Source organism: Mesoplodon mirus (assembly GCF_964341445.2).
Source record: "Mesoplodon mirus genome assembly, chromosome: 19".
Lineage (NCBI taxonomy): Eukaryota > Metazoa > Chordata > Mammalia > Artiodactyla > Ziphiidae > Mesoplodon > Mesoplodon mirus.
This window is the reverse complement of record NC_138995.1, coordinates 52,916,182-52,939,827: the sequence shown is the minus strand read 5'-3', so window position 1 is coordinate 52,939,827 and position 23,646 is coordinate 52,916,182. Positions and strand designations below refer to the sequence as shown.

General features: G+C 55.7%; 2 protein-coding genes across 5 annotated transcripts in view; both read left to right on the top strand.

The window, feature by feature from the left end:
* AKT2 (AKT serine/threonine kinase 2) overlaps positions 1-12,829 on the top strand; it is a 48,592-nt gene extending 35,763 nt beyond the window's left edge. The window contains exons 5-14 of one of the 4 annotated variants that reach the window (XM_082606399.1): positions 2,894-3,047; positions 3,532-3,663; positions 5,403-5,468; positions 6,577-6,645; positions 7,438-7,560; positions 8,692-8,820; positions 9,038-9,252; positions 9,745-9,832; positions 9,941-10,043; positions 11,154-12,829. In XM_082606399.1, coding sequence (XP_082462525.1) covers positions 2,894-3,047; positions 3,532-3,663; positions 5,403-5,468; positions 6,577-6,645; positions 7,438-7,560; positions 8,692-8,820; positions 9,038-9,252; positions 9,745-9,832; positions 9,941-10,043; positions 11,154-11,233 — 1,159 coding nt within the window. In that variant the 3' untranslated portion in view covers positions 11,234-12,829. Of the gene's footprint in view, positions 1-2,893; positions 3,048-3,495; positions 3,664-5,402; positions 5,469-6,576; positions 6,646-7,437; positions 7,561-8,691; positions 8,821-9,037; positions 9,253-9,744; positions 9,833-9,940; positions 10,044-11,153 lie in introns of all 4 variants that reach the window. The other 3 variants (XM_082606397.1, XM_082606400.1, XM_082606398.1) reach the window with 3 other exon arrangements.
* A 5,439-nt stretch (positions 12,830-18,268) lies between these two features.
* CCNP (cyclin P) lies at positions 18,269-22,369 on the top strand. Its single transcript, XM_082606932.1, has 7 exons — positions 18,269-18,313; positions 18,393-18,590; positions 20,045-20,134; positions 20,213-20,368; positions 20,970-21,128; positions 21,219-21,370; positions 22,127-22,369. The coding sequence occupies exons 1-7, from the start codon at positions 18,308-18,310 to the stop codon at positions 22,290-22,292; spliced, it is 927 nt and encodes a 308-aa protein (XP_082463058.1). The 5' UTR covers positions 18,269-18,307; the 3' UTR covers positions 22,293-22,369.
* The last annotated feature ends 1,277 nt before the right edge of the window (positions 22,370-23,646 follow it).

Below are 23,646 nucleotides of genomic sequence, written 5' to 3'. Positions count from 1 at the left end.
GTGCTCCCTCACGCGACCTTCTGGTCCCCGCTCCATGTGTCAGCCCACTGAGGCACCGGAAGGTCAAGTGGCCTGCCCGGTGTTGCCTCTGGGAAGGGGCAGGACTCCCGACAGGCGGCTTTCCTTCGCCCGCTTCTGGGCTCCTTGGCATGGTGGCCCTTATTCCCTGAGCCTTCCCGCGAATTTGCCCTGCTTGATCCTCCGAGGCCTGGTGGGCCTGGTCTGGGAGGAAGCTGCAGCTCATCAGGGCGGGCAGTGTGGTGCCGGGGCCGGGGGGAAGCCCAGGCACGGGGCTCAACTCCGCTGCCTCCTAGCCTCGTGACCTCCGCAGGTGACCCCCCCTCCATGTGCCTCAGTTTCCTCATCAGAAGCACCGCCCCTCCCCCTCCAGCCCTCTTGAGGAACATGGAATGCGGTGGTGTGCGTTATTTTTCTCTGCGTGTCCCTCGGGGCAGGAGGCTCTTTCCCCTGGGGGCTCTCCTTTGAGGGGTGGAAGGCACGTCAGCCCCGGCCCTGGGTAGGAGCTCCCCTCTGCCCCAGACACCATGTTGCAAACCCTTGGGGAGTATCCTGGACGGAGGCCCTTGCTTTTTCTCTGCAATTCTGAGTGCTGCAACCTTGCCACCTCGGTCCAGTTGGAACAGGATCGGGGGCTTGTCGGGCAGCGGGAGAGTTACCCCCGACCAGCCTCCTGCATCTCCGTGGGTTCTGGCTCCAGATGGGATGGGTCCAGGTCTCACCAGTGTCTTTAGCCCCGTCCTTGAGTCAAGCACTTTCTCTGGGTGCGGGCTTTGCACACAGCAGCTCACTAGCGTCTCAGTGCCCCCAGTGTACCAAGGAGGGGCGAGCTGGGAGGCCTGGGCTTGCCCAGGTGGCAGAGTTGCTGTTTGAGCCCCAGCTCTGCTGCCCAGAGAGGCCCCACAGAGCTGCTTCTGGTGCTCCCTCTGTGGTGTGGAAGCTCCAGTCTCTCGTTCATTCACGCTGCTGTTGATGGACTGCGTTCTCCCTTACAAACAAAGATGATAGCACACTACGTATCTTGGTCTGCAAGTTGCTTTTTTTTTTTTTTTTTTTTTTGCGGTGCACGGGCCTCTCACCGCTGTGGCCTCTCCCGTTGCGGAGCACAGGCTCCGGACGCGCAGGCTCAGCGGCCATGGCTCCCGGGCCCAGCCGCTCCACGGCATGTGGGATCTTCCCACACCGGGGCACGAACCCATGTTCCCTGCATCGGCAGGCGGACACTCAAGCACTGCGCCACCAGGGAAGCCCTGCAAGTTGCTTTTTTTATGTGACAGTCCCTTGAGGTCTGTATATGTGAGGTATATACGTATTTTTTTCTTTTTAGTATATTCTGCACGTCTTAGGAGATCGGTGATTTTATTTTTTTTTTCAGTCCACGGTCATATACCCAAAGTCAACATTTTAAAATTTCTAAGAGGACAGTTATGATCGGATAAAGCCCATCACGGGATATGCTCCCCCACCCCTATTTTTTTGAAAAACAGGAATATTAATGTAGGGATAGGGATTTGTACTGTTATTTGTTCCAAAGAGGGCATGGGTAAAACGCGTTGAGAAATGCCAACCTGAGGCAGTGGGTCAAGGAGGGAAGAGGCTCGTGCTGCTCTGCCTGGATGTGAGCTGGGCTTGGGGCCACTCGGGGTTTGGGTTGCCAGTCATTCCCCAGATACTTACCGAGTACCCGCCGGGGTGCTGGTCACACCATGTATGAACAGACCAAACCCCTGGCCTCGTGCGGGGATGTGCACATATGGGGCTTATGGGGCCCTCAGGCTCTGCTCAGGCTTGGGGAGGGCTGGTGTGCCAGCACCTGATATTTGTGCTCATGGTACACATGCATCTGTCTTAGGAAGCGTGATCTCATGTGAGTGAGGCCACTTGGACAGGCAGAGCTTCTAGGTGAGAACTGGGACCCATTGGCTTGGTTGCTGCTTTGCTCAGCGAGGCACGGAGCTCAGCCAGAACTGTTCACGTGGCTTTTATAGACCTAAGCAAAATCCATAGGGGGTTCAACAAGTATTGGGCTCAGCCACCTAAAATTGTGTGGTGGGTCCCAAATAATGGGGAGGTGTGGACAATTTAGTATCGTTCAGCTTCATATTTTTTTCTTTTTTGGTGTGTGGTCTTTTTTACTTTTTTCTCCTAGATGCATTTTCCCTTTCTACAGAAAGAACTTTAGCAAGTATCAAAAGAAAATTATTTCCCAGCAAGTTCTAAATCCTGAGTGACAGAACTAGTGTATTGTTCTTAAACCCGTCTGCCTTCTGCTGGGACCTGCTTCCGTGTCCGCCACCTTCTCTCCCCAGTCCCTGCCCCACCAGGATGGTCCCTGACCTGTCCTCCCAGCAGACGGGCACCTCCAGGGAGTCATGTCGGTCAGCTCTTGCTTTGTAAGATCTCCAGCTTTTTTGGCTAATGAATGCCTCCTTCTGCTCTTGATTCTCTTTTGCAGGACACTGGTCACTTGCACACGTGAGCTTGTCATTCGTTCTGAGGGGCTCGGAGGAGCGCTGTCTCTCATTCAGGGTTCAGGGTGGCGGCTTATTTTCAAGGGGCTGTGAAGAAAGGCAGTCTCCCCTCTTGTCACGTAATTGCTGCCTGGCTTCAAGTGGCCCTCAGGTCAGGCCCCTTCTGGGACACAGATTGTCTCTGTCCTTATTCTGCTATTGCCCTCTCCCACCCACCACAGCCAGAGGGTCTGTCAAATTTCAGTCTGGTCCCTCCAGCTCCACTAGGTCAGACACATCTCGACAAAATGCCGGAAGGTGTTTGGCCATTTGCTTGCCCATCATGGGGCGTGGGGCTTGGCCTTTCCTGCCCCAAGGCACAGGCGCCCCAGGACTCTTAGCTCCCTGGACGTGTCCCCGCACAGGGAGGAGTGGATGCAGGCCATCCAAATGGTTGCCAACAGCCTCAAGCAGCGGGGTCCCGGCGAGGATCCCATGGACTACAAGTGTGGCTCCCCCAGCGACTCTTCTGCAGCCGAGGAGATGGAAGTGGCAGTCAGCAAGGCACGGGCCAAGGTGGTAAGTGCTGGGAAGGCAGGTGGCCGGCGGTTGGGGCCTGCCAGTGTGTGAGCACCCCTCTCCCTCTCAACCCTGGCCCTGCCGCCCTTGATTTCCATACCGAGAGCACGGGCCCAGCCAGGACCCTTCATGACTGCCCTGTAGACTGGGTGATTTCAGGTTGTAGATGCCCCGGTGCTGCTCTGGGCCCACAGGGTGAGGGGCAGCCTTATCCCGGGGGGTTGTGAAGACCCGTCTACCCCCACGTCAGAGCCCTAGGCTCGGCCTCCCAGGGCCGCGTCCCTGGGAGAGCCAAATGGTGGGAGAGCCTTGGTCTGAAGGCCACTTCAGAACAAACAGTTGCTGCCCGGAGCCTCCCTTCCCACTCCCGCCTGAGCATTTTGGCAGCAGTGTCCTTTGATTTTTCCCTTTTCTTTGTTAAAATTTCTTCCCATGGGCCACGTGCCAGACACCGACTGTCCGACTCTCTCCCCATCCTGGGCAGACCATGAATGACTTCGACTATCTCAAGCTGCTGGGCAAGGGCACCTTTGGCAAAGTCATCCTGGTGCGCGAGAAGGCCAGCGGCCGCTACTACGCCATGAAGATTCTGCGGAAGGAGGTTATCATCGCTAAGGTGGGCCCTCCCAGGGCTGCTGCGGGCTGCCCGCTGTGGGGACCCGGCTCGGAGCCGCACTGGGCGGGCCGCTTCCCGGGTCTGCTGCTGTATCCCCCAACCCGTGAGTCCCCAGGGAAGGGGGGAGCCTAAGGCCCAGAGAGTGGGGTCCTGCCTGCTGAGTCGCCCACCCTCTGGGCACCAGGAAGGAAGGTGGGGGGAGTGCGACTGGGGCCTCACCCAGCAGGTGCTGTCAGGCCTGAAAGAACCCCCTGTGGCGGCAGAGGGCCTGTGGGGAGGCCACAAGGGTGGGGCTTGGCTCAGGGTGTCTCAGGAGGAGGTTGGGCCAGGAATGGAGTTCTATTCCTTTTTTTCCTTATTTAAAGTTTTTAAAATAGGAAATTCCTAACGTACATAAAATTTTTTAAAGAAAAATAAATATAATGGACTCCCATTTAGCAGTCCTCAGCTTCAACATTAACTAACATTTGGCCAGTCTTGTTTCATTACCTTTGCCCTGCTCGTTTTTTGTTCTGGAGTACTTTATAAGGCATGTCCTAGACATCACAGATTTTCAGCCATACCTACTTAGATGTGTTTTTTGTGTGTGTGTGTGTGGTACGCGGGCCTCTCACTGTTGTGGCCTCTCCCGCTGCGGAGCACAGGCTCTGGATGCGCAGGCTCAGCGGCCACGGCTCACGGGCCCAGCCGCTCCGCGGCATGTGGGATCTTCCCAGACCAGGGCACGAACCCGTGTCCCCTGCATCGGCAGGCGGACTCTCAACCACTGCGCCACCAGGGAAGCCCTTAGATGTGTATTTTTAACAGATGATGATTTTAAAGACTATAATCATGGTACTGTGATCATATCCAACAGAATTAACAATCCCTGGTGTCATCGGCCCACGGCAGGGTTTCTCAGCCTCAGCACTGACATTTGGACCAGACCATTGTCTGCTGTGGGGCAGTCTTGTGCACTGTGGGACATGTAGCAGCACCCCTGGCCTCTACCAGGGCACCCCTCCACCCCCGAGTTGTGACAGTCAAAAATGTTCTTTGACATTCTACCGATGTTATTACATTATCCCCTGGAGACAGACTTGCCCCGTGGAGAGCCAGTGTCTGGGCAGTGCAGCTCTCTGGGCTACTGCCGTGCACTCAGATACCAAACTCAAGCCCATGTTAGAGTCCTGGGAGGGGAAGGCCTGTGATGCTGTGCTGGGCCCACCCCCTGAGTTTCTGATTCATGGGTCTGAGGAGGGGGCCTGATAATTTGCATTTTTCCAAGTTCCCAGGCGGCGCTGATGCTGCCAGTGTGGGGACTACACGTGGAGAACCACTGCTCACAGCCTAGCGTCCTGATTAGATCCAGGTCCTTCAAGAACATTTATAGGTGGTGATTCCCGTGGCCTGTGGCATCACCTTAGGGGTCTCAAAATGTCTGCTCGCCCCCGCCACCAAGGATGTCAGAATTGGCCCGTGGGTTCAGGTGGTGACAGCCTGATCCTCCCGTGTGAAGTCACCATCAGCTTCTCACCCTATGGTTTTGAGAGCGAGCCACGGGGTGTGCTTGCCTGGGTGTGGTATTTCATCAGGGCTTGTGAATGGTAGCATTCTGCTCCTGCCATTCTGTCTGTGCATTGACTAGGAATGGAACTGGATATCACCAAGATGTTGCTCTCCCATCTCTCAAGTTGGGCGGGGGGGGTGTGGCCGACGTGGTGGTTCCCTCCAGCCCCTCACCCAGCCTCTGTCTGCAGGATGAAGTCGCCCACACGGTCACCGAGAGCCGGGTCCTCCAGAACACCAGGCACCCGTTCCTCACTGTGAGTAGCACTCTTGTCCCAGGCAGGGCCTCGCCTGCCTGTGGGGCCTCCAGGCCAGCCCCCTAGGACGGAGCTCAGGGAAAGAGCCTGACCCCTGCCACTATGAAGAACAGACTTGGTGTTGGCCAGGTGGCTGGGGCACGGTGTCTGGGGTGGAAGCTTCTTCGTAGATGGTGCCTTCATGTCAACACCTCAGCCGATTGATGATAACAGGTTATAAGATGGCCCCAGGAGAGCGTGGCTGCTGTCTTTATGGGTTAGAGGCACTTTGTCCGGCTGGTCGGAGTGGGAATGCTATTTTTTTATGTTTTAAGAGGTAATCCTAGGAGCAGATGTATTAGTATTGTGCTGCCTATCGACTTAGGCTGAGCAGACAAGACACCTCTTTGGCTGCAGTCTCCATCAAGGCCAGCAGCCATCAGTTGAATGGACCAGGTTGAAGATGGCTTACGGGTTGTTTCTCTAGCTCACTTGCTGGCCAGGTGTCCTACTGAGCCAAAGCACTTGTTCAAATGAAATCTTACGAGGTTCTTCAGCATAGAAGACAGGGAGCAGTAGAGTTGTTGTGAGCAGGAGGTCACCTAAGGGTCCTCTTAGGAGCTCTCTGTAGGGCTCCTTAGAACGCAGTTTGAGAACTACTTGTTTGTTGGCAGATTGCTTGTCCAGCCTGTTTTGGGGGTTGGCTCCCAAGCCACTGCCAACTCCCAGCCAGCAAACCTCGTGTGTGTGTGTGTGTGTGTGTGTGTGTGTGTGTGTGTGTGTGTGTGTGTGTGTCCATTTGACTGTAACATGGGAGGAGGAGAGATGTGAAACAGCTCTGGTTGCTCAGAACATAGTTTCTCCCCTGGCTGTGCCTCTTGGAGGCCTAGTTGAAGGCAGAAGACAGGGTCGTTGAGCACAGTAACCCTTTCCCTGCTGTCAGGGCTTGAGCTCACTCATACGCCACAAAAGGTGAAGCTGAGATCTGAAACCTGGCCGCCTAATTCCCACGGCCTGAGCCAGGGCAGGGGGTGTATGTGCAGAAACAGCAGCGCCCCTGCCTCCCAGGGCCGAGCGGAGAGCCCTCCTTCTTCCCACCTCGTATCCCAGCCGCCTTCCTTCCCCCCAGGCGCTGAAGTACGCCTTCCAGACCCACGACCGCCTGTGCTTCGTGATGGAGTACGCCAACGGTGGCGAGGTGAGCTGCGGCTGCCCCCTGGCTGCCTTTCTGGGTGTGGGGGGCAGAGGGAGACTTGCTGGGTGTCATCTTGTTCCATCCGCCCCCCTCCCCTTGAGGCAGGCATCACCGTTTCTGTTGTGCAGGAGGGGAAACAGGCTCAGAGCAGTTAAGTGACTTGTCCAAGTTCCCACAGCTAGTGAGTTGGTAGGCAGGATGCAAACTGAGGTCCAGAAAGCTGTGCAGAGGGCTGTGTGGGTGGCTGGCCAACAGCGCTACAAGGACGTTCTTAAAGGCGCGGAGAAAGCTTCTGGGGGTCAGGATCGCCCGTTCCTCTGCTGTCAGTGTGGCCTCCTGATGAGAGCGCTCGGCCACTTGCTGTCGCTCACCTGTCACCCGCTCCTCACACCCTTCTCTCTCCACGTAGGTGTCACTCACTGGCTTCGTCTCTCCCATTTGGTCTCACAGCTTGTCACTTGCTCCTGAGTCGTGGTCCTCTGCTGGCTGGCTGTTGCTCCTCATTCGCCTGCCCCCTCCTGCCACCCCCCTCACCCTCCACTCAGCGCCTGGTGTCTATCCTTTGCTCTTTATCCCTTGCTCTTTTTTTCCTTCTCTTTTCTTTTCTTTTTTTTTGGCTCACGTGAGTTCTTCTCTACTCACCACCCCTCACTTGGGCTTTCTTGCCGTCACTTGCCGGTTCGTGGGGCAGGCAGGGGTCACCTCGTCAGTGGGCTGGGTGCCGGGGCCACACACGGTCCCCTCCTCCCCTCCTCTGGGCTGGGATCTCACCTCCCCTGCCTCCTCTGCTGGCAGCTGTTCTTCCACCTGTCCCGGGAACGCGTCTTCACGGAGGAGCGGGCCCGCTTCTATGGCGCGGAGATCGTCTCAGCCCTGGAGTACCTGCACTCGCGGGACGTGGTGTACCGTGACATCAAGGTGCGTGCGCCGTCGCCTTCTGGCTGGGCAGGCCATGCACAGGCCTTCTGCCCATCTGCTGTGCTTCCCCTTCCATGGAGGGTCTGTCTGTCTTGTCCTTCTCGGGGCTGAGCCTCCCACCCAGGCCCAAGGTGGGTGGTTCCACAGCAGGTGGCCCTGCGTGGGGCCCTTCCAGGCTTCCTGCTGTGCAGCCAGAGGGTGTCAGTTGGTCAGGCACTTTAGAAGATGGCCCGGCTGAGCCCACCAACGCCAGACACACGTGTCCCCTGTGAGACAGTCATTCTGCCCCTAGGAGCATGCGCAGGAACAGGTGCCTGTGTCCATCTCAACGTGGACGCACACGCTCCTAGCAGCACTGTGTACACTGACCCCAAACTGGAAGCAACCCAAGTGTCTGTTGTCGGAAAGTGGGTAAAAGACATGGAGGTGTATCCACACAGTGGAACTCTGCACAGCAGTTCAAGAGGACAAACTACAGCGACACACGATAGCCTGGGCGAGTCTCACGGGCTAAGGCTGAGGGGCAAGCCAGAACAGATGAGGTGAATCTGTATCGTTTACAGTGTATATATAGGTGGAATTTACAGAGTATATATAGGTGGAAAAAATCTTTAAAAAGCAGAGAAGTAAAGTTCTTTCTATGTTGGAGGAGGTGGTGGCTAATAACAGGGAAGGGGCACATGGGGGCTTCTAAGGGTCTGGTGGTGGTCTTTACTGACCTGGCAGAGGTTACACAGAGGCCCGCTAAAGTGCCCATTTGTGTTAAGTTTAGGAAAAAAGAGGAGAAATAAAGATGGTGTTCCTTACGTCCAGAGTGTGACAGCCGCAGCCCGCAGTGGGGGAAGCAGTTTGGGCAGGACCTGGCTCCTGTTTCTCCCTGCCCTGCTTTTTACCAGCTCCCTGGGGGCAGGGGGCGCTGGGGAGGTGTCGGGTCTGGCCTCCCCCTGAGCCTCGGAGGGCCTAACCCTGTGCTGGGGTGTGACCTCTGGTCCCCCCTGGAGCCCCTGGCACAGCTGCCACTACCCCAAGGCCACAGCCTCCTCCAGGGAAGGGCAGGGGTGTGTGGGGTTTCAGGGGTGGCAGGAAACCCTGAGATACGTTGTGTCACTGACTCATTGGCTTTTCCTACAGCTGGAAAACCTCATGCTGGACAAAGATGGCCACATCAAGATCACTGACTTCGGCCTGTGCAAAGAGGGCATCAGTGACGGGGCCACCATGAAAACCTTCTGTGGGACCCCTGAATACCTGGCGCCCGAGGTGTCTGGGGCTGGAGGGCCCAGGGGCATGTGAGGCCAAGGGAGGAGGGGGCCCTCAGCCCTGTGTGTTTCCCCCGCCCAGACCCGCTGAGGGCAGGGCTCCAATTCCTTAGGGGGCCCTCCCAGCCCCGGGCAGGGCCGTGTCCCCCTTGGGCCCCTCTCAGCGCCTTGGCCCCGGGGGATGTGGGCCTGGCCCCTCATTGCCCCTCCTTGCTCAGGTGCTGGAGGACAACGACTACGGCCGGGCGGTGGACTGGTGGGGGCTGGGTGTGGTCATGTACGAGATGATGTGCGGCCGCCTGCCCTTCTACAACCAGGATCACGAGCGCCTCTTCGAGCTCATCCTCATGGAGGAGATCCGCTTCCCGCGCACGCTCAGCCCTGAGGCCAAGTCCCTGCTTGCTGGGCTGCTTAAGAAGGACCCCAAGCAGAGGTGAGGGCTGGCGTCTGCCCCACCCAGCCCAGTGTCACCTGCTGCCACTTCCCTCGGCCTGGAGGGGGCAGCGTTCACAGGTGCACTCGCCCGTGGGATGCTTGGTGTGTGTTGATCGTCCCCACAGCTGGCTGGCACTTAGGGAGCACTCCCTTGGCTAGGCCTGTCCTTAGCCCTCTGGCCTCCCTGCCTTGTTTCATGGGGACACTGAGGAACAGGGTGGCCCTGTACCCAGCCTAGGGTGGCAGAGCCAGGATGTGAAGCGGCCGTCTGCCAAGCCCACCCTCTCAGCTCGCAGGATGTGGCCCTGGGCACAGGAGCTCCCTCCCTGAGCCTCAGATTCCTCCTCTGTGAGCTGGTGGTCTGTGGCGGGACAGAATCATTAAAGGTTGTTCAGGGCCTGCACGTCGCAGGTCCAGGCCTGCACCGATAGCCCGTCTCCCAGACCCCCGCTGCCCCGGGAGGCGGGTGCTGATGGCCGTCTCTGCCCAGGCTCGGCGGGGGGCCCAGCGATGCCAAGGAGGTCATGGAGCACAGGTTCTTCCTCAGTATCAACTGGCAGGACGTGGTGCAGAAGAAGGTGAGCCCACTGCCTGCCTGCTCCCCGCAGGAACCCGGCCACTCCGGGTGACCTTGGCTGAGGCCTCCACTTCTCAGGGACCTGAGCCTGGACTTGTCTTCTCCACAGCTCCTGCCACCCTTCAAACCTCAGGTCACATCTGAGGTTGACACAAGGTACTTTGACGATGAGTTCACCGCCCAGTCCATCACAATCACACCCCCGGACCGCTGTGAGTGTCTGAGGCCCCCTCTCCCCGTGGGCCAGGCTGGGTGGTGGAGGGGTGGGGTCTGCTCTTGGCCCAGTTCTCCAGGAGGAAGCTCACAGGTCCCCCTCCGTGTCTGGGCATTTTACCCTGCAGTGTGTTCGCCAGGGCTTTGGCCGTTGGCCCACCGGCAGACCTGGTGAGGGTCACCAGGAGCCATTGGCCGCAGCACTCGGGGGAGAGGTCTGGGCAGGAGACACTTGAGGAGTCATCAGTGCCCATAGCTGTCTCCCAAGTTGCTCAGGTCTTTGGGGCTGGATGGGTTCAGTGATTCTGTAGCTGTTTGAGTTCTTACTCTCACCTGCCCAGTGCTGAAGACACAGTAGTGGCGAGACGGCCCTGGGCCCTGCCCTCAGGGAGCTCAGAGTCCACGTGGGGTGACAGCCCAGAGTGATCAGGCCTGTGGTATTAGAAGTACAGGGTCTGGAGAAGCTCAGAGGAAATGCCTGACTTGGCCTGTGAATCAGGGAAGGCTTCCTGGAGAAGGAGACATGGCAGCTGAGACTTGCTCTTGGCAGAAGGAGTGGCATACGGGACTCCCAGAAATGGGAGCATTGCAGAGGTCAGAATAGATGGGGGAAGGGCCAGGGCATCAGGGCCAGAGCAGGAGGATCTTGGGGGCCACTGGAGGAGTACGGGTGTGTTGCACGGGGAGCCATGGAAGGGTCTTGGGCAGAGGAGGGAAGGGTTGCATCAGGGCTTTAGCAAGTACCCCCGCCTCGGCTGCATGTGGAGGGGAGGATTGTTGGGGGTAGGAGTGGTGCCCAGGGCAGGGGCGGGGCCACAGAGGTCTGGGCTGGACCCCGGTGTGGCCTGGGGCGGAGGAGCTGGGGGGAGCTCGGGAGGCTGAGTGAGCAGGCTGTGGGGCCGTGGGCCAGGGCTCTGGCCCGGAGTGGAGCTGTGGCTGAGAGGAATCCCCTGAGCCTCGGTCCGGTGGTCCCCGTTCTCGTTCTCGGGGACAGCGCGCCAGCTGGGGGTTGCACTGTGGTCTGGCTGCAGCCCTTCCTGGGGCTGGGTGGGGTGCCCAGGCCCCCTGCAGGCCGCTTCTCCCCAATCCACCTCTACCGACCCCCACAGATGACAGCCTGGGCTTACTCGAACTGGACCAGCGGACCCACTTCCCTCAGTTCTCCTATTCGGCCAGCATCCGAGAGTGAGCAGAGTGAGCAGCGCTGCCTGCCCGCCGCCGCCGCCACTGCCACAGGACGCACGCGCGGCTGCCATCACCACCGGGGGGCTTTTTTTTTAAACTTCTTATTTTGCCTTTTTGTTTGTGTCCCCATCCCTCACCTCCTGACCCCCATTTCCAGTTTTTTCTTCAGCCCTCTGCCAAACTCACCTCAGCGGTCCTAGTGGCCCTGCCTACAGGATCCTGTCCTGCCGTCACCTTTGTGCCCAGACCAGGATTTGGGAGACTCTCCACTGCCTGCCCCAGGACCAGGCCTTTGGGCAGTTGGAGAGATGCCGGTTTTTAATCAACATAAAGCCCCAGTGAGGGGCGGAGCATGGAGCCGTGGGGCCTACCTGTATTTCTGGCTGGGGCGCCCACAGGCAGCCCTGCCTCTGGGTTGCTGCTTCTGTCAGAGGCTGCCTTCTGGTGGGCCGCCCGGTGGACAGCGCCCTGGTGCTGCCTTCCTTGCCCTGTCGTTAGGCTCGGAGTGGCCTGGCGTGGGGCAATGCAGCCCCCTTTTCCCATGGGGGCGGAAAAGCAATAATGTCCAGGGATTGGGGGTGCGGGAGTAGGCGAGGGCCTTTGGCAGCCGCATGTAGGATTGGGGGTTCAGGGCTCCCTCGTGGGGAGGGGGCCTGCTCTACCCTGTGGGGAACCGGGAGGGGGCCCAGGGGATGGGCGCTGCCTCCTGGCCCTGTCTTCCCCCGTCCCCTAAGCTGCTCTCCTGACCCTGGGGATGAGGCAAGAGGAGCATCCCGGGGCTGGCTTCCCCACCCACCAGCCCTGTGCCTTACCTCCTGCTGGAGCCCGGGCCTGGCCCCGCCCCTTCTGAGGATGGGGGCCGGGATGTCCCCCTTCTCTCTGCCTGGGGTGGAGGGGCGCCAGCCTCGGCTGTTACACATCTCGCACCGAGACAGTATTGGGCCCGGTGGACTTGGGTCGAAGAGGGGGTGGGGCTGGGTGTCTGGTACGAACTGAGGTAGGGGCCTCTGAGCAGGGAGGCTCCGGGCCACCTCACTCCTTCCCCCTCTCCGGGCCCCGCGTTCTGCAGCCTTAAGGTGAACGTGTCAGTGCTGTGGGCACTCAACGTGCGTGCCTCAGGCTGTGTGTGTGTGTGTGCGCCTGTGCATCTGGGGTGCAGATGCACGTGGAGTGTGTGTGTGTGCATGTGTGTTCGGTATGTGTGTGCAAGGGCAAGCGAGTCCCGGCCTCGAGTGTGCGTGGTGTGTGTGGGCTCGGGCCCCGCCCCTGGCTCAAGCGTTTCAACCCGAGGGGGAGTGGTGCTAGCCTAGCAGGGGAGCCACACCTGAGGTCCACTTGTTGCCCTGTCCCCCCTGCCCCGTTCCCCCCAGCATCTCTGGGGTTTGGGATTTAGTTTCTGAGGTTTTGATCACCCCAGCCCACCTTCTGTAGGTAGGTCACAGAGAGACATTCTGGGGTCGGGTGGGGGGTTGGTTTGGGTGGGTGGGTTCTGACTTTTCCTGTCTGTGTATGTCGTTAACCTGACAGTTCTCCCTCCTCCCACCGGCCTGTCCCCATCCCTCGTGTTTGTACGGTACAAGCAATAAAGACACTCATTTCAGCCTGGGGCCCATCCCCCGGGCCTTTCCTTGCTTCCGGAGTCTGGCCCCGGGCATCAGCTGCCTCCTGCTCCTGTCCTTCTGGTCCCAGGGCCTGTTGAGCCACGAGGAGGGGGTGAGGTGTGCTCAAGCTCAGGGTGGAGGGTGGGGGCCGTTGGGCGGAAGCTGCCGAAGAGTTTGGGGAAGGCGCCTGGGCGGGGGGTACAGTGGACAGAGACCATGGCAGTCCCCCGGAAGCTGCTTGGGAAAAATGAGGTGGGGTGGAGAGACGGGGGTGGAAGGGGTGCGAGGTGTCGCTGGGCCCTGGAGTGGGCGTGGGAGGGAGAGGACTCATTTCCTGTGGCCCTTGAGCCCTGGAAGGGGGCACTGCCTGCTCACCCCATCTTACCTATGGCCCCCAATTCTGATACAGAACCCTTGGTGGATCAATGGGATGTGTGGTGGTGGTCGGCTGGGAGCACCTCAGGTTGGGTTACAGCCTTCACAGCTCTGGGACCCCGCTGGCACCTGTCCCTTTAACCCTGGAGTTACCATACTTGAGTCACTCCTCTCAGACCCCAGGGCCAGGGCTGCCCCTGCGGAGCCCTGGCACAGGTGAATTTAATGTCAGATTTTGCCCGAAGGTGTAGGCCTTCACACACACACAGGCTTTGAGATTGTACATGGGGGTAGAGGAAAAGTCAGATGCTACAACCAAGACTCAAGGGATTTTTTTTGTTTTCTAACTTCATATGGACTTTATTATGAATTGAGTTACAAAAGTATGTCCTGGTGGTCATATGATAAACGTCAGAGAGGCTTATAAAGAAAAGCCTTTTAAAAGCAACTATACTCCAATAAAAGTTAATTGAAAAGAAAAGCCTTTTACTCTTCCCTCTTGTCCAGCCCCTGGAGGTGACCGGTGCTAGAGTTTCTTGTCACACCACACTGTCACTCAGACCTTCGTGTGGGTCCACCCCCGTATCTACCTCAGCCAGTTAGTGGTTGTCTTAACAGTCCACGGAGGCCTCCCACGGGTTCCGCAGCTGCTGCCCTCAGTTGAATGTATATCCGTAGGTGTAGTGGTGCTGCTTATTTCCGTAGGAGAACTTTTCCCAAATAGGGAGTTTTAGAGGGGAGTGTTTTAATAAATTTTACCAATTAGGAAAACTAAATTTTGAATAGATTCTGACACACGCATTTAGACGGTTTCACAAGTTTTGTGAAAGGAGGAGGAGGAAACTCAAAACCGCCCCCAGGCCTTGAGCAGGTCATTCTGGTCCTCATGTTACCCCTGTGCCAGTGGACACAGTGCCGTGAAAGGCTGTCCCTCTGTCTGCATAACTTTCCTCCCAGCTGAGGTCGTCCAGCTGCTGGGCTCTGTACTGCTGCATCTTACCCCTTCCCCCCTCCTGCCTGCATATGTACATCAGTAGGCTTGCTGGGTCGTTGGTAGAAACGAGATCCTCCTCTCTGAGCCACTTTTCTGCATGTGGGGGACTCCTCGTGGACACTTGTCATGCCTCCAGCCGCTTCACGAGCTTGCTCTGCTTTCTCGGGTTGGATGTGCCTCAACTGATTCAGCTGCCCCCTGTCGACAAGAATTTACTTGGTTTCCAGTTTGTTTGCTGCTACCAGCAGTACGGTAATAAACCTTTGACAGTGTAACAATCCATCTTATCGCGCTTGTGCTTTTTAAATTTTTGTGACCTACATTCTAGAGTTGCTGTACTTTAATACATGCCAGATAGCTTTCCCCAAAAATGTAGCGATTCACATATTTTTAACTTCAATTTTGAAATAATTGCAGACTCGTTGAAAACTTTCTAACTTTAAAAATAGTACCACAGTGATTCTAGGACTGGAGCAGAAAATGTACAAGATGAACCCGAGCATCTTGTGCCCGAAAATAAGGACCAACTAGAACCAAACCATACCCTCACTGATGGGGCATTGAAGGGACACAGGAGCCAATGGGAAAGAGCCCCAAGTGGCCACAGCTGAAAGCAATTTGAGCAACAATAAATAGCATAGTATTGGGTTATACCCAAGGGGTAAAATAAATGAGTCTGTGCTGATATAAATGACAAATGGTGAGAACAGACATATCTGTACAGAATTCCAGATAATATCTGTAAATAGTCTGCCTTCAAAGAGGGGAAACGTGGCCCCCACTCCTTTGGTATGGACTGCAAAGTGACTTGCTTCCGAAGAGTACAGTATGGAAAGGGGGGAAGGCAACTGTTTAGTGGAGAAAGTGGAGCTGCATCAGGCAGGTGGTCAAGGTCAACGTCAAGTGGTGAATCATGTCGGCAATGTGTACCTCCTATAGGAGGCGATTAGATGATACTTGACCTCTGGGGTCTTCCTGAAACATACACTCTCAGTCTAATAAAGAGAAAACACGCGTCAGGAAAATTCCAGCTGAGGGATGTTCTGCACGAGACCCGACCACTGGTTCTCAGAACTGTCAAGGTTGTTCAAAACAAGGAGAGCCTGAAAAGCTGTCACAGCCAAGAGAAGCCTTAGGAAGCATGAAGACTAAACGTAATGTGGTGTCCTGAATGGGGTCCTGGGACAGAGAAGACAGGTAAAAAGTCAGGAAATCGGAATAGTGCGTGGACTTGAATAATACTGTGTCCCTATTGGTTCAGTAAATTGTGACAAGAAGACCACACTAAAGTGTTAAAAGGGGAAACTGGCTCTGGGTATATGGGAACTCTGTCCTCTCTTTGCAACTTTCCATAAATCTCCAAAATTTATTTTTTAAAAGTACGAAAAATTTTCATCTACCCTTTACGCAGGTTCTCCGTGATATCCTACACTGACTTTATCCCCCCCCCCCGATATTTATGTATCTGTCCCAAAACAAGAACATTCTCTTACATAATCACGGTCCGACTATCAAGGTCAGGAAGTTAACATTGATACAATGCTTTTCTCTTGGACCTTGATCAGATTTTACTAATAGTCACATTAATGTCCCCGAATACAAAAGGAAAGTCCTGGCTAATGACTCAGTCCAGGCTCACGCGTTGCATTCAGTTGTCTGGTTTGAAGCTTACAGGGCAGTTATTTTGCAGAATGCTCCTCAATCAGAGTTTGTTGCCTGATGTTTCCTTGTGGTTATATGTAAGCTGTTTTTGAAAGGAATTCTCTGAAATGAGATGCCCCTCTCAGTGCGTCCTATCAGGAGGCACATGAGGTGATCTGTCCTATTCCTGGTGATGACTTTGATTCCTTGGTTAAGGTGGCATCTGTCAGATTTCTCCTCTGTAAAGTTACTACTTTCCCTTTGTAGTTATTTCGTACGGGCATATCTCATTTTATTGTTTTGCTTTATTGCACTTGGCAGATACTGCATGTTTTACAAATTGAAGGTTTGTGGCAACCCTGTATTGTCAGATGATGGTTAGCGTGTTTTTTGTTTTTCTTTTGTGTGTGTGATTTTTTTCAATAAAGCATTTTAAAATTAAGGTATGCACATTGTTTCTTTAGACATAATACAATTGCACACTTAATAGGCTACAGTATAGTGTACACAACTTTTATATGCACTGGGAAACCAAAAAAATTTGTGTGACTCACTTTATTGTGATATTTGCTTTACTGAGGTGGTCTGGAACCAAACCTGCACTGTCTCTGAGGTCTGCCTGTACTGTGTAGAGATACTCTGAGCATATAAATATCCAGGTTCTCATCAGGGGTTCAGGCAAAGGGAACAGCAAGTGCAAAGGTCCTGAGGCAGGCAGGTGTCTGATGTGTTTGGGGAACATAAAGAAGACAGGGTATTTCAAAAAGACTGAGGAATGGGGAGAGTAGAAGGAAATGAGTTTAGAGAGGTAACGATGTGCCCAAAGGACCTTGTGCTGAAGGTAAGGAGTTTGTTTTATTTTAAGTATGACAGAAAGCCAGTGGTCTTGGATCTCACACTGTTCTCTCTCTGCTCACTTTTCCAGCCTCACTGACCTCTCAGTGCCTGAAAATAGCAAGCTCTCCTACCTCAGGACCTTTGCTCATGCTGTTCACTCCACCTGGAATATTCTCCCCTCTCTTTGTGTTTCTGGCTTCTCCTCTTACAGGTTTCAGTTTCAACATCACCTCCTCAAAGAGGCCCTTCCAGATCATTTAAAAATTACATCCAGCCTGTTCATTCATTCAACAAACATTTGAGTACCGACTATGTGCCAAGCCCTGTTCTAGGCACTGAGAATACAGCAATGAAAAACAAACAAAAACTAGATAAGCCCTACCCTCATGGGGTTCACATTCTAGTCAGGAGGGAGACAATAAATAAAGCAGTAAGTGCTAAGAAGAGAATAAGTGCCCAGAAAGAATGGGAACAGGAAATGCTTAGGATGGCACTTTTTATGGAGAAGGTAACATCTGAGTAAACACTTTACAGGAAATGAAGGATCTCTGATGGAAGAGGTTCCACGCAGAGGGAATAGCCAGTGCAAAGGCCCTGAGGTAGGACTGTGCCTGGTGTGGGTGAGGATGAGCCAGGAGGCCAGTGTGATGGGAGAGGAATGAGTGAGGGGGACAGGAGATGAGCTCGAAGGTGTGTTTGGGATGGGAAGATAACACAGGGCCACTTGGACTTTCAACTTGAGGGATATGGGAGCCACATGTTCTGAAGAGAGGCAGAGTGTGATCTGACTTATTAGGTGTCACAGGGTCATTTCCAGCTGCATGTGGGTAGCAGACTGTAGAGGATGGGTACAGGGAGAGCAGTAAAGAGGCCGCTGCACTAGTCCAGACCGATCGCCGGTGACTTGTGCGGGTCACCTCCACAGTAGGCTGTGGGCTTGGTAAAGGCAGCGACCACTGGTGGTTTGCTCATCCCTGAATACTCACTACAGGGGACAGAGGCCCTCTATTAATATTTGTTATGTGATTTTTTTTTTTTTTTTTTTTTTGCGGTACGCGGGCCTCTCACTGTTGTGGCCTCTTCCGTTGCGGAGCACAGGCTCCGGACGCGCAGGCTCAGCAGCCATGGCTCACGGGCTCAGCCGCTCCGCGGCATGTGGGATCTTCCCGGACCGGGGCACGAACCCGCGTCCCCTGCATCGGCAGGCGTACTCCCAACCACTGGGCCACCAGGGAAGGCCTGTTATGTGATTTTATAGCTTCCATGCCTTGAGCTTTTACTGTATTAATCCCTGTGCTGGACACTTAAACCATCTTACAAATTCCTCAGGATAACTCAGTCGGCTAAGTTTTCAAATCCTTACTTTATAGCTCAGGAGAGTGAGGCTCAGAGGGCCTGCGTCTGGTCATAAGTAAGTAGCAGGAAGAGGATTTGATCCAGCTGTTTGACCTAGAAGGTTTGGAGGGTGCAGAGCCAGCCCGCGTAGCATTCGTCATTGCCTGTGCGCCTGCCCAGGTGAGGCGTGCTCAGCGCGCATGCGCCCAGGCGCATTTAAAGCGCCCACCGCGGGTCCTCAGCTCCAGCGGAAAGAGGCGGGAGCTCGGCTTGGCCCTTGACTCCAGCCTGAAGGATGCTGGTGAGATACAGGAGCCGGGTTCCCACCTCCTGGCATGGGCCTTTCTCCAGGCCCTGACCCCACCCCCTCTCCCTTGCAGAGTCCAACTGCCCCCCTCGATCCCGAGCCTCGGAGCACCCCAGTCCGCGACGGCGTCCCCGCGGGCAGGAGGGTCTCCCCAGGATGCCAGGAGAGGCCCCCCGGGCCGTGCGCGCCACCGGGGCTGGAGGAGGCTCTGAGCGCGCTGGGGCTGGAGGGAGAACGTGAGTACGCCGGGGATATCTTCGCCGAAGTCATGGTGAGTGGGACTGGGGCGGGACACTCGTGGACCAGCGGGCTTTGGGCAACTCTGGCGCCGCCCACATCCCTGGAGGGCAGCAGAGGCTGTCGCGTTAGAGGAAGCCAAAGCTGACTCGCTCGCACAACGCCCACTCAGCAAGCATTCCCTAACTCCCACCTCGCCAGCCTCTCACCTCGCTAGCCTCTCACCTCGCTTCCCACCCGACTTTGCAGCTTTTACACCACTGCCACCCACAACTTGGCTTTTTTTCTCGCACTGTTGCCTGTGTGGTTTCCACTGCCGGGAATGCCCTTTCCCATCTTCCCCAGGCTGTCTGCAGCCCCTCCTTTGCTATTGCATAACCTCTCGTACTTGTCCCTCACATTTACTCACTTACCAACTATTTAGCGAGTTATAACAAATGTTTCTGAGCATGTGCTAGGCACTGGGGATGCTGTGATGGACAACATGAGATAGTCTGTCCTCACTGTGGGGAGGCAAACAAATGCGGGCGATAATTTCAGAAGGGCTACAAAAACCAAACACAGGCCACGGTGGTCCACAGTTACCTGTCTGAAACAGGCACTGCCAGAAGAAATACTGAAGGGATGTGTTTATTTAACAAACATCTTGTGAGCATCTCTCCTGGGTCAGGGTCTCTGTTAGGAACCAAGACACAGCTGTGATCTGAACAGAAACCCCTGCCCTCGTGGTGCCAGCAGTCTAGTGGGGCAAAAAGACAAAACATTCAAGGAGACACAGGGTATATCTCCAGACTGAAATACTATGAAGAAAATAAAGCAATGAGATAGAGATGATGGGGTGCAAGGAAAAGTATAGAAAAAGTCAGGGAAATTTTAGCTGAGACTGGAATGACCGAGAAGTCAGCAATGCAAGGAGTGGGGAATGACCATTTCAGCTGGAGGGAATGGCCGGTACATAAGTGCAAAGGTCCTGAGGTAGGAATGAGCTTGGCATAGTCTAGGGCCAAAAGAACGCTGGAGTAGTGGAGTGTGGGTTGTGAGGGGAGAGAGGGAAGAGGTGATGTTGGAGCAGGGCCTGAGAGAGTCTGAGAGCAATTGGGATTTTCTCCTAAGGGTACTGAAAGCCAAGGAAGGGTTTTAAGCAGGGGAGTTCCTTGGTCACATTTATACTTTAGAAAGACCCTCTGGGTGCTCTGCGGAGGATGGGTTGAGGCTTGGTAACTAAGATTGGAGTGTGGGAACCCAGGAGGAGATGCTCAGGAAGTCCTGTGGCCATGGGGGCTAGACTGGAGAGATGGAAAGTGAGGCGTCCAGGGTTCTAGATGGGGACACGGAGGAGCATATTCGGAGGGGACGTCGGAGGCCAGTTTGTGTGTGGCACTCGTGACATCCAACTGGTGCGAGGAGATTGCTGCACCCAGGGCTGGAGCCCGGGAGAGAAGCCGAGGCACAGGTGAGGAGAGTGAGGCCGTTCCTGCCCGACCCCAGGTGTGCCGCGCGCTGCCCCGGAGGGCCCTGCCCCGCACCGTGACCCCGGAGATGCGCGCGCTAGTGGTGGACTGGCTAGTGCAGGTTCACGTACGTAATGGGGAGGGAGAAAGGGCTGGGCCTGCGTAGCATCCTAGAACCGTGGTGATTACCTGCGCCTCTCCCCAGGAGTACCTGGGCCTGGCGGGGGACACGCTCTACCTGGCCGTGCACCTGCTCGATTCCTACCTAGGCGCGGGCCGAGTGCGCCTACACCGCCTGCAGCTGCTGGGCGTGGCCTGCCTGTTCGTGGCGTGCAAAATGGAAGAGTGCGTGCTTCCAGAGGTACTCCCGGGGCGGGGCTTGGGAGGGTGGAGCCCTTCCTCGCCGCATCACAGATTAAACGCCTACTGTGTGCCAAGCGAGCACTTTACCTACTCTTGGAATCCCAGCATGTCTGTCTGTGGTAGAGGCCACCAGTGTGTCCCTTTAACAGAGGAAGAGACTGAGGCCCAGAGAGAGGAAGACTTTTGCCCAAAGGCAAGCATTTGGGACTTGAACTCAGTCTTGAATAGTTATAGTAGTTACAGTCCTTCTTGAGTAGTTATAGTTAACATGCATAAACTCAGTGCCTTATCAGAACTGCCTGGTGAAGTAAGGAGTAACATCTCCGTTTTATGGATGAAGAAACTGAATCTCAGAGAGCTTCAGTGGATGTCCATGTCACACAGAGAGTAAATGGTAGGGTTTGAGCTCGGGAACGCAAGTCTATCTGACTCTGGAGCCTCTGCTTCCCACGATTTCCAGACAACAAATCAATGGCCCCATTTTACAGACCAGGAAACTGAGGTCCAGAACAGGGACTGAACCGATCCCAGGAGCTCAAGGGCAGGGAGTAACGAGCCGGGGTTCAAGATTCCTCCACCTCTTTCCCCCCAATTCCCAGCCCGCCTCCCTCTGCCTCCTGGGCGATGGCTCCTTCTCGCGGGCCGAGCTTCTGTGCGCGGAGCGCCGCATCCTGAGCCGCTTGGATTTCCGGCTGCACCACCCGGGCCCGCTACTTTGCCTCGGGCTGCTTGCTGCGCTGGCCCGGAGCGGCCCCCAGGTGCGCGGGGCAGGGGCGTGACCTGCGTGGCTAGGGGCGTGGCCTGCGCGGGAAGGGGCGTGACTTGATTGCTCCCCGCCACAATGGCAGGTGTTGCTACTTGCCACTTACTTCCTGGAGCTATCTCTGCTGGAGGCCGAGGCAGCAGGATGGGAGCCGGGTCGCCGTGCCGCTGCAGCGCTGAGCCTGGCACACCGGGTGCTCCACGGGGCGGGTTCCGGGCCCGAGCCGGCGCTTTACAGGTATGGCCGCGGCGGAGGGCCTCTGTGGCTTCAGGGCCTACCTTCTTGGTCGCCGTCTTTACCGTCTCAGAGAATGTGAGACAGTTAGGTGTGTGTGCGGGGGGCTGGGGGCTGGGGTGGGGCTAAACTTGTTTGCTGGGTGCGAGAGAGAACGGGGTGTCTGCCTCGTCTGGGGGGTCCCATTTGCTTTTCTCTGGGGGTGTCTGAGAGACTGAGGTGTTTGTTCAGATGTGGGGGCCCTTAACCTTGCCCCAGGGTGAAAAATAGGATCTCCTCAGGCCCAGAAGATGCTCTAACTGCGTTCCAGGGTTGAGAACGAGAGGTCTGCCAGCCTCGAGTCCCTTAGCTCCCTTCCTGGCCACGAATTGGTGTCCCTTTAGCTGCTGGAGTCCCTCATCTCCTTGTTAACCATGCCACCGCGGGGCAGGGTGAATCATCTTTTCCTCCAGCCCGTGCCCTAGGGTAGAGCTTGATGTCTGTCTGCCCATCCTCAGCCCCAGTCCTTCCCTCTCCGCGGGTCCTGGCTCTCCCATAGCCGCGCTCTGAGGGAAGAATAGGGGGTGTGCCCCTCCTCGGCGCCCTCCAGTCACTCTAGATGATGGACCGCGTGTCCGACCTCGAGAGAACTCCTGAGAAGTCCTCGGGGACCCAAGTCAGCTTGTCTTCTCAGCCTCGAGCCCCAAGCTCCGAGGACAGGTCGTCTCCTATTCCCCGCTACCCCTGACTCATCTCTGTTTCTCCGTATCTCCGCCGCAGCCGAGCGGAGCTGGGCCCGGTCGAGCCGTGCATGGTCCGCGCCGCGCTCCGAGGCCCTGCGCCCGGCCTCGCCGCCATCTTCCTCAAGTACGCGCGGCCCCAACGCCAGGGCACCAGCCTCGCCGCCGCCCGCCTGCTTCGCCACCCCCCGGGCGGGCCTCCCTGAGCCCCGAGACCCCAGCAAAAAAAGACTCTCTTTGTGCGTCTGTATTCCACTTCAATAAAAGAGTTTTTTTATTCCGAGCGCTCTCTATCCTCAGTGGTCGAATTCTGGCCCCTCTCTCGCTTTTGATTGGTCACTTCCCGGGCCTCTCACCCACCTGATTGGATGTTCTCACCAAGTCCCTTAACGGCTGCTGGGAGACGCGATGAGAATTCTGGACTCCGCCGCCAGGGGGCAGTGGCGGGCTTCCGCAAGCGCCGCTGAGCGGGACAAAACGGGGATCCCTAACGCAAACGCTTGCAGGAGTTAGATAGGGATGCTGAGAGGAAAATCTCAATGCAAGCGAAGGAAACTCGGTCTTCGGGTTGGGGAGAAACTAGGAGCAGTGGCGACTGTGAGAAACTGAGAATGCCTGTTCTAGTCATGAGGAATGCTAGCTACCTTGATGTTGCCAGATTTTCAGATTTTGTTCACGAAGGAAGCTGAAAATCTGTGATTCCATAAATATCTCTGCTCTTCTAATGCTGGCAACTAATTCAATATTTTTAACGGTTGCACAAATCTAACACATCACATATACTGGCCTGTGAGGGTCATCAGTTTGTGATAGTATGGGCTTTTGATAGCAAGAGCTTGTTAAATGGGATCTGATTTACTTAACCTCTGAGGTGCCACAGTGTCAGTAGGTATAATATAGTACCGACCTCTTGGTGGTGTGATGAGGACGTGAGTTAACGTAAACCTAAAGCTTTAGGACCGTGTCTGACACTTAGTAGGTATTGCGAATGTGCTAGGATTGCATCCTAGCAGGATTGTGAGGTACGGTTGTCCCCTGTTTCTACCGAGCCCCTAGCACCTAGCCATTTGGTAGGTGCTCAGAAAATAATTGTTATGAATCAGTGGGTTTCCAAGTTTTTAATTAAAACAAAAACATGCCCGAGGTGCGAAAAGGTGACCAATGCTGTTCCGGAATCCAATCTCGGGAATATTAGACTCTTAACCAAGGCTGGGTTTGGAGGTGCAGAGAGGAGGAAGTTTTCACCACTGAGGTGTTCAAGTGGAGGATCGGGGATCAGGGAGAGACTCAGCAAAGTACAATAAAATATAGGAGCAGATGCTGCAGTTGGGATGAAAGGTGTCATGTTCAGGTTTGGGCCTGTTGGGTGGGAAGTGCCATGGGACCTCCGGAAGAAGGATGTGCAGTGGGAGGGGGAGGGGACAGTGGAAATACAGGCTTGGTGCTTGGGAATGAGACTCCAGCTAGGGTCTTGGGTGTGTGTGTGTCGGTGGGGGGGCGGTAATGGTGCTAATACATAGTTACTCATTTATTCAACAACTATATGTGGATGCCGACTCA

What these genes read in the sequence shown, in the direction of transcription:
- CCNP (XM_082606932.1), top strand. An exon ending in ATATCTTCGCCGAAGTCATG is followed by an intron (nt 18,591 to 20,044) that starts GTGAGTGGGACT and finishes GCCCGACCCCAG; the next exon opens with GTGTGCCGCGCGCTGCCCCG. An exon ending in CCCGAGCCGGCGCTTTACAG is followed by an intron (nt 21,371 to 22,126) that starts GTATGGCCGCGG and finishes TCTCCGCCGCAG; the next exon opens with CCGAGCGGAGCTGGGCCCGG.